The 11,413-nt window shown below is 53.5% G+C and overlaps 3 protein-coding genes across 3 annotated transcripts; 2 read left to right on the top strand and 1 right to left on the bottom strand.

Moving 5' to 3' along the window:
* Positions 1-91: 91 nt before the first annotated feature.
* Positions 92-4,014, bottom strand: BGZ61DRAFT_407413 (uncharacterized protein; the record flags this gene model as incomplete). Its single annotated transcript, XM_046243176.1, has 4 exons — positions 92-100; positions 181-895; positions 947-3,301; positions 3,353-4,014. The coding sequence occupies 3 exons, from the start codon at positions 4,012-4,014 to the stop codon at positions 406-408; spliced, it is 3,507 nt and encodes a 1,168-aa protein (XP_046111612.1). The 3' UTR covers positions 92-100; positions 181-405.
* A 2,170-nt stretch (positions 4,015-6,184) lies between these two features.
* On the top strand, positions 6,185-6,775 carry BGZ61DRAFT_337799 (uncharacterized protein; the record flags this gene model as incomplete). The annotated part of the gene is made up of 1 exon (XM_046239075.1): positions 6,185-6,775. The coding sequence occupies one exon, from the start codon at positions 6,185-6,187 to the stop codon at positions 6,773-6,775; it is 591 nt and encodes a 196-aa protein (XP_046111611.1).
* Positions 6,776-7,590: 815 nt separating this feature from the next.
* On the top strand, positions 7,591-9,489 carry BGZ61DRAFT_437095 (26S proteasome regulatory complex, ATPase RPT4). The gene is made up of 4 exons (XM_046244071.1): positions 7,591-7,947; positions 8,006-8,392; positions 8,450-8,906; positions 8,977-9,489. Exons 1-4 carry the CDS (start codon positions 7,737-7,739, stop codon positions 9,095-9,097), a joined length of 1,176 nt encoding a protein of 391 aa, XP_046111610.1. The 5' UTR covers positions 7,591-7,736; the 3' UTR covers positions 9,098-9,489.
* Positions 9,490-11,413: the final 1,924 nt, after the last annotated feature.

Genomic DNA, 11,413 nt, shown 5'->3' with positions numbered 1-11,413 from the left:
TCGAACAGAAATCGGGAGTCTTAAATAGGTGTTTCTCAATTCCCTCGTTTACGCCCGTTTTCTTCTTCTTTTTTCTTCGAATTATTGTCTCCAATTCACTGTATGGTCTTCCATGATGCCCATGACCGCTGTCTACAATATCGGCTCAGACATTCTACTAACCAAGCGTTCTCTCTTCAGAATCCGGCCAAGTCAAGATAGTGAAAACATTACAGACTCGCTCAGAATTCTTGGTTTATATTAATTAAAACGTAATAGAACCCCGTTTATGTTTCTATAGTCATCACAATGCCTCGAAGCATAGAATCTCTCAAACGAGATCTTCCATCCGCTCCCAAGCGAAGGGTAATTGCGAGTGAAATCATACTCGACGAAGCGAAGATCCAAGCAAGGCACTCCTCTCCTCTACTTCTTAACCTCGTCAACATCAGGCCCAGCCACCTTTTCATGCGTCGCCTCCTTGGCCTTTTCCTTGGCCCTCTCCTTGATCTTGTGCATTCGGTCGCGGAAACCAATATGCTGCTGGACGCGAGGCCCACGGATCGAGCTCATGACACGCAGAGGCGGACGGATATAATCGTCGTCATCAGACTTCTCAGCTTCAACCTCCTGAGTCGGGGGAGCCAGCCATATCCTACGAATAAATCCAGGCAGGCATGCGGCGACCCACTCGTCCGGTACGCACCTGATGCAAGCACCCCATGGAATTGAAATGGCTCCCAGACCAATGGAGAGTCCCCATTCCTTTCCGGTCAAGCGAGTGATCTTGAATGCCTCACCACCAACAAAGATGATGAGAACTTGGCCTCCAACCATGATGATGTTGATGATGATGAAGAAAATGTTACGGCTGAGACCCTCGAAAATGTTCAGTTTGTTATCGAGGCGTCGATTGCTATATATTGGTTAGCGCAAGAAGGAATCAAAGCCAGGATGTTCGACTTACTTGATCTCGTTGAATATCTGAAGCCAAACAAAGGTATTAAAGACAAGCGTCTTGAGTTCCTTGGTATCGTGTTCCGAGTGATCATACCCGAAGAGCTTCCTGCCACCGAAATTCAGGACGAAAGTAATGGCAAGCTGGCAGATTGCCTGGCCGATAATCATCTTGGACATTCTCAAGGTAATAAGAGGAGCAGATTTTCGGTCAGGCTTTCGGTCTAGAACGCTTCTGGTCGGAGGGTCTGTGGCCAGAGCCAATGCGGCAAATGTGTCCATGATGAGGTTGACCCAGAGCAGTTGTACGGCGTTGAGAACGGATTCGCCCTTTCCATTAGAGACGGCAGAGACAAAGGTCAGCACCACAGCCGTGACGTTGACAGTTAGTTGAAATTGGAGGAACTTTTTGACTGCATCATTGACTGCACGACCCCACATCATACCCTTGACGATCGATGCAAAATTGTCGTCCAGAAGAATAATGGATGAAGCTTCCTTGGCAACCTCAGTGCCAGCAATGCCCATCGAAAACCCAATGTCTGCCATCTTCAAAGCGGGAGCGTCATTCGTGCCATCGCCAGTTACAGCAACAGTCTCTCCGAGCTCCTTCAGGGTGCGGACCAGGATACGCTTATCCTCGGGGCTCGAGCGGGCTAGGACTTGGAGATGCTGTATTTTCTTCTTGAGCTCATCAATTGGTAGTCTGCGGAAATCAGGACCTTCCATGGCGATACCACCCTCCTCAGGGCGAAAGATTCCGCATTCGGAAGCAATAGCCTTGGCAGTCTGAATGTTATCACCAGTGACCATTCGCACAACCACACCAGCTCGTCGACAGTCCTTGAGGGCATCGATAACGCTGGGCCGCAGAGGGTCCTTGATACCATATATGCCAATCAAAGTCATGTCCTGGTGAACCGCATTGAAGTCGGCAACGGTGGGGTCTGTTTCGGAAACAGCTCCCGCAGGAGGCCAAGACTCAAAATCGCGATACGATGAGCCGATGGTTCGGAGCGTCTGGCTGGCGTAGGAGCTGATGGTGAGGTTGAACATTTCGCGGTCCTCGGAGGTAATTGGAACGATATCCAACTCGCTCTGGGATACGTTGCCCAGAGCGCTGGAACACTTCTCCAGTAGAATCTCCGATGCACCCTTGGCGTACACTCTATACTTGTCATTGGCAAGCTTGACCACGACGGCACTATACTTGTACTTGCTATCAAATGGGATCTCCTGGACGATTGTTTCCGATGATCTAATCTCCTGAATGGGTCCAGCTCCCAGATGATCTCTGCAGAGGGTCAAGAGAGCAACTTCGGTCTTGGAGCCGATGAAGGTATTTTCGCCATCCTGGTTGCCTTCGAATGCGGTGGAGTTGAGCACATTGGATTGAATAAGGAGGTCCTTCGCCTCTTGACTGAGGCCGCTAGCAAATTCAGACTGTGAGACGTTGGGGATGGTTATGGCATCTTGGTTGATTTTCAGGCTCTTGTCCATAGGCGCATCGGTGCCGCCGAAGCTCGTGGCTTTTCCGAGTGTGGTAGCAACAACCGTCATCTTGTTTTGTGTGAGAGTTCCAGTCTTGTCTGAGCAGACGGTAGTGGCATTTCCCATTGTCTCACAGGCCTTGAGAACTCGGACAAGGTTGTTGTCACGGAGCATCTTCACAGTAGCGAAGCTGAGGGCCAAGGTAACAGCCAGAGGCAGACCTTCGGGGACAGCCACGACGACAACCGTAACGGATACGATGAAAAGCTGCATAAACTCCTGGCCCTTCTCGGAGGGTGTTCCCTTGTTGTTGGGGAGGCCAGCACAGAACTTTATGAAGAGGACGATAAAGAGTAGGAGGGCCGCTCCAGCACCAAACTTGGCGATCCAGTCTGCCAGGATGTTGAGTTTCTTCTGAAGGGGTGTGTCTTCCTGTTCGGTCCGCAAAGACATGGAAATTCGACCGTAGCTCGAGTTAACACCCACGGCGGTGACAATGAACTTGCCAGTGCCCTCGTTGACCTTGCTTCCTGAAATGATAAATGGATCCAGCTTCTCAGCATCCTTGGCGTCGAGCTTCTGGATTGCCTGGAAAACTTCGGCGGCAGGGACCTTTCTCAAAAGATCCGACTCTCCGGTAGCGGACGACTCGTCGCACTTGACCGAACTGCCTTCAATGAAGATTCCGTCGACGGGGACGATGTCGCCGGTTGCGAGGTGCATTACATCTCCGACCAAGACGTCGAGAACGGAAATCTCTTGCGACTTGCCGGAGCGGATAACATTGACGGTACGATCGTTAGTCTTTTTGGTAAGACGTGAAAATTGTCGCTGCATATGCCAGTCGTTGATTGTACCGGTCAGAACGACAATACTGTTTGTTGTCAGTGGCGGTGATAGTGATTTATATTGGGTCTCGACTTACACGATAGCGACGATGATGGCCACGCCCTCTACCCACTCAACTCGAGGCTCGCCCTCCTCATGATCGCCACCGAAAGTTTGATATAATCCTAGAGCCAGGGAAACCACTGCGGCAATAGTCAAGAGAATGAGGACCTTGTCGTTATACGTAGTCCAAGCAATCTCGAGCAGGGACTTGGTCTTTTTGTCGGGGAGTCGATTATCGCGGAATACTCTCTTGCGGTCGGCAAAGGCCCCTGTCGGGTTTGGGTCTTCGGGGGGAGGGATATGGACAGATGCTTCGCCCTTGGCCTCGGGCACTGAATCACCAGCGGTGCCGTATTTCGGTGTTCCCTTGGGCACCACATCTTCGAAGGTAACCTCGCCATCCAGCGTGGTCTCGTCGACACTGAGACCGGCTTTTCGGTCGGTTCGTAAGCCCTTTTCCAGGCCGTCGAGGCCGCCGAGGGCATAGAAAGCACTGAGGCTCTTGGGGTTGAGCAGCTTGGATAGGTGACCAGGGGCGAAGGCGAATTGGTTGTGTTCAACTTTGAACATGTCCTCAGTTCCGGGGTCTGGGGTCAACGCATCTGCAGTATCCACAATGCCGATCTTGGGGGCCGCATGGCCGTTGCCTTCTCTGGGATGGGTCTTGGCTTCCTGTGGAGTATCGGGAGTAGCCATCTTGGCGGTGATGGTGGTGTAGGAGCGACGCCGCAGAGGTTGGAGGAGAAGAAAGAAAGAGGACCTCTTTCTTCTTGGCGGCGATGGTCCGCACAGTGGCTTTATAATAACCAGGGCGTTTTCTTGTGTAGATCCACCAACGAACTTGGGCTGGCTGAGCTGGTGCCGCGCAAATCCCTGTTCTGTCAACTGTCTGAGGTACCGCCCTGGAGAGGCCTCCTTAAAGACGGCAGTGAACAAAGATGTGGCAGTATTGGGAATGGTGCGATGGGGCGATGATGAGCAAAGGTATAACAGGGGCAGGCCCGGCTTGGATCTTTGGGGCTTTGAAAAGATGACGCGCCTTGGGAGAGTGAAGAGGATCAGTCAGTTCATATTGGCAGGGTCCTTTAATAAAGTACCTAAGGTAACCAGGCAGAGTGAGACGGGCGCAAACGCAGGACAACGCCGATTCACAGGTGGTAGCGCCTGCCTTGTGCCGATGGGCTCGGGAAGGGTAATCAACCCCAAACCGGGTGTACACAAATTACAAATGACTGATTCAAGGCGAATAGCGGAGGATCTGGAACCCGTCTCCAGGGCGGGCGGTTGAGGAGATGAGCAATAACGTTGGGGGTCTTACTATGTAGGATGCCGACACAAAGCCCACCAGGCGTCCCTAGCCAGGGGCCAATCATCTCTGGTGACGATGATGATGCTCTCTTGTTGTACGTCTTAAAAATTAAGCTTGTTTGTTGCTGTCGCATTAGTTTTGGAGCCAGGGGTAGGCCCATGTCAGCAACGGGAAGTTTTCTTGGCCTTGGACAGGAGCCCAGCCCTCGATTACCGGAGGTGGTGACACCAGTGGCTTGCTTCCTTTTTTTCGTTGGCAACGAATCCTGCTGGGAAAGACAGGGAAAAAACAGGGCGTCATCGTCAGGCTTGAGACAAGCTGCCTGAATCAGGCTTCCCTTTTACTGTTTGGTGCTTGCAGGTGCCACGATGTGCATGTGGGCTCCCAATTGGATAAAGGGACTTTGGAGGGTGCGTGCTACGTAAAGCAGGGCGGTCTGTGGGACGCGAGCCGGCAGCCTCAGACCAGGGAGAAGGCCTCTGTGCCATGTTCCCTTGTGGTCTGGCCGCAGGGATAATTGGGCTCATGTGACGTACGGTACACGTACTCTGTAGAGCCCCGACCTACGCAGCTAGCTAGTTGCATTACACCGCTTTGTTCCGCCATTAGACGGGCTTGCAGGTTTCCATGCTGTTTCATTCAAGGTTGCGCCACTCGGGTCGGTGATGCGAAGCCAGCGCATCAACCGTGTGCCTTGAGGATCTCCGGGTACCCAACACCAGCCTAAAGTGCCTGCTCTCGTGCGCAGGCAGCCGTTTGCGAAGCTGGCGTCCGCAGATTCTTGTGCGGGAGACTGCAGGATGTTTTCCTGCATTTATTTGTTCCCGACTCGCTTCCCGACTAAAGGGAAGCATCCGGAATGCGCAAATGAATAATCTAACATGGAAAACAGCCTCGCGCGCGGTTGGCGTCAGCTAACCTGAGTGTTCAGCTACAAACAAAGCCATCGCAGGGGGCAGCAACCAATCACGACGCAATATTGCTTGTCTATTTCCACTGGTCTTCAGGCCAAGGTCACAATAAGCTCACAAGGTCTTAGTGGGGCCTCACCCAATGGCAATGAACGAGTGACGCTACGGCCTCTGGAGGATGCCCTTTCGCATTGACTAACTTACCCACCTCACACAACTGCATGAGCATAAGCAACGCCGGCGGGGTGAATTCACAGAAGGTCCGCTGGATAATTACCAGGCGAAACGCACAGTGTCTTGGCTAACACCAACGTTTACTGAGGGCACTGTAATACACTGTACGCACCCTGCTGGATTGCTGTGCTCTCTGCGACGCCGCTGCGACGCTGACACCGGACTCTACAAGGCTGAAAGCTCAACCACCCAGGACGCGCCTCCAACCATCAGCCCTGCGCCTGCGCCCGCGCCCTGCCTCACCCTGCGTCGCCTCGCCTTGGCCCAAGGCGGGTTGCTGTGCCGCTAGAACTTCCATTTCGTTTCCACGCCGGGACGGCCAACGAGCCCTGTCTGCCCTGCCATTCTTCACTCTTCACATTTCCTACCGCGACCGAAATACCCCGCAGCCGCTGTCGCGGCCACAGTCGCCATGCCTTCACAGCCCTCCAACGCCGGCATCGTCACCGACGAGAACAGTGGCAGCCGCGAGATCCCCCAGTCCGTCCGCGCCGACGGCAGCACGCGCAGGGCCATCAAAATTCGCCCTGGGTACCGGCCCGCCGAGGACGTCGAGGTCTACAAGAACCGCACCGCCGAGGCTTTCCGCGAGCGGGGCAAGAGAATCGGCATCCCGGGTGCCGCCAGCGCCGGCGAGGACAGCTCGGAGCAGGGATCTGCCGCCAGCAACAAGAACGCCAAGAGGCGCGAGGCTCGTAGGAAGGCCAAGGCTGCCGACGGCGACGGCGATGCGCCCATCACGGAACAGCCCAAACCCGAGGAGGTCGACCCTGATGTTGAGCGCGAGAAAAAGGCCCGGAATCTTAAGAAGAAGCTGAAGCAGGCCAAGGACCTAAAGAACAAGAAGGAGGGTGGCGAAGCTCTGCTGCCGGAGCAGATTGCCAAGGTCATCAAAATCAATGAGCTGATTCGGGAGCTGGATGCGCTTGGTTTCGATGCCGAAGGAGAGCCCAAGCCCAATTCGGATGCAGCTCCCACCAAGGGTGATGACAAGGAGGATTGAAGTCTCCTCTGCTAATGTCATGGCATATCAGCGACATAACTCTCGCATTTGACGCCTCTATTAGTCTATGGCTGCATAGAAAATATCGTCTGCATCTATGCAACCCACATCCGGCTGGTGATGGGGGTATGGCTGTGGCTTGGATCTGAGACGAAGAGGCAACACTAGGTTTCATGTTCAGAGATTCCACATGGCTCAATGCCTCGACCATTATTGGTTCGTTGTCCTTCCGTCCATTTCAAATATTTCTCGCCTTTGGAGAGGAGTTGGTTATACAGGGCAAGACACTCGGGCAACCGGACGACACAGCGTCTGCTGGGCACGCCGTGGTAGTTTGTTTGGGAACTATAGACTGGGGGAGGTCTAGCCACAGGAGTAGGTCGCCTTTCAAAATAGAGATTGCGGATTGTTATTTTCATCCAACTGTGTTGAACCCCGATGTGATTTATCCTTAGGTAGGCGCTTGTTGTGTTGGAAATCCACATCTCACAAGCCGGTGCTAAGTTTTGCGCGAGGATGTTCAGGTAGGTACATTATCGATAGCCGTGAGGGAGTAACATGAACACGGCCTCGTGAAGAAACCACCCGCAACCTATAGAACTCCCTTTTACTCCATTCTCTAATTTTCTAAACATACATATGCACCAGCATTCTTGACACATTTTTGCCAGTGAGTAGCGAATGTATAGGGTAGGCTGTTAGACATAGTGCGGTCTTCGCTGACCAGGTTCTCCGAGATTCTGCCGAGCTGGATGGTCTTGGCCTGCAGGGGCTAGCGGAAGGCTCCAGCCGGTGAGGTAAGCTCTCCGTCTGCCATCAACATCCGTCACCGTCGAACATCTCTACCACCTCTAGACATTCGAGCTCCCAACACCGAACCTCAACCTCCCCTCTACCAGCGAAGCTCCCCACCGACGATATCGACATATACACACAGACCGACAGACGCAGCTTCGCCACCATGACTGCCGAAGAAGAGCGCCAGGCCGCCCTCAATTCCTACCGGGCAAAGCTCATCGAGTCCCGCGAATGGGAGGCAAAGCTCAAGAACCTGCGTCTTGAAATCAAGGACATGCAGCGCGAGTTCGACCGAACCGAGGACAACATTAAGGCGCTACAGAGTGTCGGACAGATCATCGGCGAAGTCCTAAAACAGCTCGACGATGAGAGATGTGAGGCTACACCAGACGGCGCACGTGGATAAACGGACACTGACAGCTCCCATCGTAGTTATCGTCAAGGCATCTTCCGGTCCTCGATATGTCGTCGGCTGCAGATCCAAGGTCGACAAGGTGAAGCTGAAGCAGGGCACTCGCGTGGCCCTGGACATGACGACGCTCACCATCATGCGAATGCTCCCCCGAGAGGTCGACCCTTTGGTGTACAACATGTCGCTGGAGGATCCCGGACAAGTCAGCTTTGCAGGTATCGGCGGATTGAACGAACAGATCCGAGAGTTGCGAGAGGTGATTGAGCTGCCGTTGAAGAACCCCGAGCTGTTCCTACGAGTGGGTATTAAGCCGCCCAAGGGAGTGTTGTTGTACGGTCCTCCTGGTACCGGAAAGACTCTCCTGGCGCGAGCCGTTGCCAGCAGTCTGGAGACCAACTTCCTGAAGGGTACTTCTCCTGTGACTGATCCCATATCCAGAAACGCCTAAACTGACCAATGAATAGTTGTCTCGTCCGCTATTGTCGACAAGTACATCGGAGAGTCGGCGCGACTTATCCGTGAGATGTTCGGATATGCCAAGGAGCACGAGCCCTGTATCATCTTCATGGACGAGATCGACGCCATCGGTGGACGACGATTCTCAGAGGGTACTAGTGCTGATCGAGAAATCCAACGAACACTGATGGAGCTACTGAACCAGCTGGATGGATTCGACTACCTGGGCAAGACAAAGATCATTATGGCTACGAACAGGCCCGACACGCTGGACCCTGCGCTGCTCCGTGCCGGTCGTCTGGATCGTAAGATTGAGATCTCCTTGCCCAACGAGGTTGGCCGATTGGAGATTCTCAAGATCCACTCGTCGGGTGTCGTGCTCGACGGAGATATCGACTTCGAGAGCGTGGTTAAGATGAGTGACGGACTGAACGGCGCCGATTTGAGAAACGTCGTTACTGAGGCGTAAGTGCCCCAACACCAGAGCTCCTGTGGAGCTTATCTATGCATGGCGCATTGCTGACACACCTGATAGGGGGTTGTTCGCCATCAAGGACTACCGAGACTCCATCAACCAGGATGACTTCAACAAGGCGGTCCGCAAGGTCGCCGAGTCGAAGAAGCTCGAGGGCAAGCTAGAGTACCAGAAGCTGTAAGCGAGGGGGCTGGAATTAGGTGGGATAGAGCGCAAGGGAAATCCAAGGATTGAGCATCGAAGGCCATGGACACGAAGGTCACTGGTAATCTTGTAAGACTGTACAGTAGAGACGAGCTGGCGCCATAGATGGCTCAGCCCTAGAAGCAGGAATGCGAATGGCGTCTCGGAACAAGAACCACGGTGAACGGCTTCGGATCCGGCTTGCCAGATGCCGACCCATGTGCTAGCACAAGGCACAATAATGAGCATGAAGCTGGTGTCAGCAACTAATTGAGTCACTCAGCTGGCCACTTGCGCAGTGGAGTCTGGTGAGATGCAGGGTACCAATGACTTTTTAGCCTCCTAAGGCTGACTTTTCGTGAGACTTGGCTTGGTCCCCGAGCAAGTAATCAACCTCGCCAATTATCGTCCTCTGCATGCTACGTCTTAGGGTGCTCCAAGTGCCGAATCTGGCTTACTGCTGAGCACTATTGATCACAGCGAAGGTGACTTGCCTGTAGTGGAAGGCATAAAGTCTTGATCCAAAGTAATGATCCAAAGTAATGCACCGAGTTGTGGACTGCTAATCTAAATGATATACCGTATTGCCATCTTAAGGGTTAGGGTTCGTGTTAGGATAAATGTCTTAGGCTTATACTCTAAAATCGACAAAAAGAACTTATTTTATATATGAATAGAATATAAAGTAAAGCCAAAAAGTTGGCTAGATGTGATGAGCAATTGAGCTTTGTAGTACATTATTTTGGATCAGGACTTTGTGCATCCCACTTCACAGTCGAGCGCCATCAGGAAGCGTCTTGACTCGTTAGTCTTCGACCTAGCTCTTTGCGGGACGGAAATCTGTTGTCTCGCCGCTGTTCGTGAAGCTCGCCCGGTCACACTGTAGAGTACAAGCCACGTGCAGAAGGCTACAAGTACTTTTCTCCTTTGGACATATCCATAGAGTTTCTACACCAGAGCCTTTGTACAAGATGCCTTGGTCGTCATCCGAACAATAGGTTGCTTATGGGGCCAGCCCGTAAGTCACCAATACGGCTTGGCCATGTGCATGTTGCTCGCGGAAAGCGGGGGACATTATTAGAGGCGGTCATGTCGTGGGAATGTGCGATGAATGATGGCGATGGTAAAGCAGAGCCTCGTCGTGTGATGTCCCCCAACAACAGTAACTCGGCGGGGAACCCGACGGTCTTGGGCTGATCACGCACTTCCAGGGGATGGATGAACGGATGATGGAGTAAGGTCAGCTCGGTGGGCCACATCTTCCTCGCGGCCCTTGATGAGGCAACGTGGCTGATGTCAGAATGCTGGATGGCTCGCTTTGCGAACGCTCAAGGTTGGGCCAAGCCAGCCTCATCCTCTAGTACTTGCTGCTGTACAATGCACAAGCCCTTTTTCCCTGACAGGCAATCTCATCGGCATGGGTGATGAGTGGAGGGGCTCCAGCGATCCCCCTCCTCCTGGGGTAAGGGTCGTAGGTTCATTGGCGCTGAGCAATGCGGGCGAGTAAGCGGGAAACATGTTGTTGCTCCTGCTCATCTCTCATCCCCTCCTTCACGATGTGTGGTGGTGCGAGGACAATGGCAAGACCCCCACACTAATGGTACAACTAAAACAGGAACATCGGAGAGAGAGAAGCCGAGAGGCAAAGCAAGGACAAGCGACTTGAATTCCTCACTCAACGCCCGCCCGCTCGCGCTTGAGCCTGGGAACGAACGGAGCGTCGAGCGGAATGGCGCTAGTTGAGAGCTGGAAATGCTATTCTTGGAGGTGATTAGGGGATCAATTGAGGCTGTGAGGGACCCATCGGTGGCATGGCGATCTGGCGCCATCGCCCCAAGCAGAAGCCCGGTTGTCGCCGCTCTTTTTCCGTGGAAAGAAGCCATGGCAGAGATCCATCCATCCAGGGAGGTTGGCCGGGGAGCCCAGACAAACTTTCAGGGGCCCAATGCTGGGCAACCAGGGGAAAGTGCGGCAAGGCCTGCCAATGCCGAGACCTGGTGTGTGGATGGGTGGATGCGAGGGCTGGACTGGCCGCCCGAGCTGGAGAAATACGAAGTAGAATGACGACGCTCTCCTGTTAGGGTGCGTACCTCAGGAGCCGGCCATCCAGCCAAGAGCTCGTACTCGATTTGCGACGCCTAGATGCAGAAGTGGATGTGGCATTGAAAATGAGTATGTTTGGAGGTGGCATCGAGATGGAGCACTTCGTACCGCGTGCGGATACGTACTATGTACGCTTCTCCATTGAGCATCTGCATGTCTCCGCCCTGTGTCTGGTTCTGTGGCGGCGGCGGGACAGGGTCGGGGACTCCGT

This window comes from Ilyonectria robusta (genome assembly GCF_021365365.1).
Source record: "Ilyonectria robusta strain PMI_751 chromosome Unknown BGZ61scaffold_1, whole genome shotgun sequence".
NCBI classification, from domain to species: Eukaryota; Fungi; Ascomycota; class Sordariomycetes; order Hypocreales; family Nectriaceae; genus Ilyonectria; species Ilyonectria robusta.
This window is presented reverse-complemented; position numbering and strand designations above follow the sequence as displayed.

Excerpts from the sequence above, each read along its gene's own strand:
- BGZ61DRAFT_437095 (XM_046244071.1), top strand. The coding sequence starts at position 7,737 with ATGACTGCCGAAGAAGAGCGCCAGGCCGCCCTCAATTCCTACCGGGCA. Across the intron at positions 7,948-8,005 it reads ACAGCTCGACGATGAGAGAT|TTATCGTCAAGGCATCTTCC; the intron begins GTGAGGCTACAC and ends CTCCCATCGTAG. Across the intron at positions 8,907-8,976 it reads AGAAACGTCGTTACTGAGGC|GGGGTTGTTCGCCATCAAGG; the intron begins GTAAGTGCCCCA and ends CACACCTGATAG.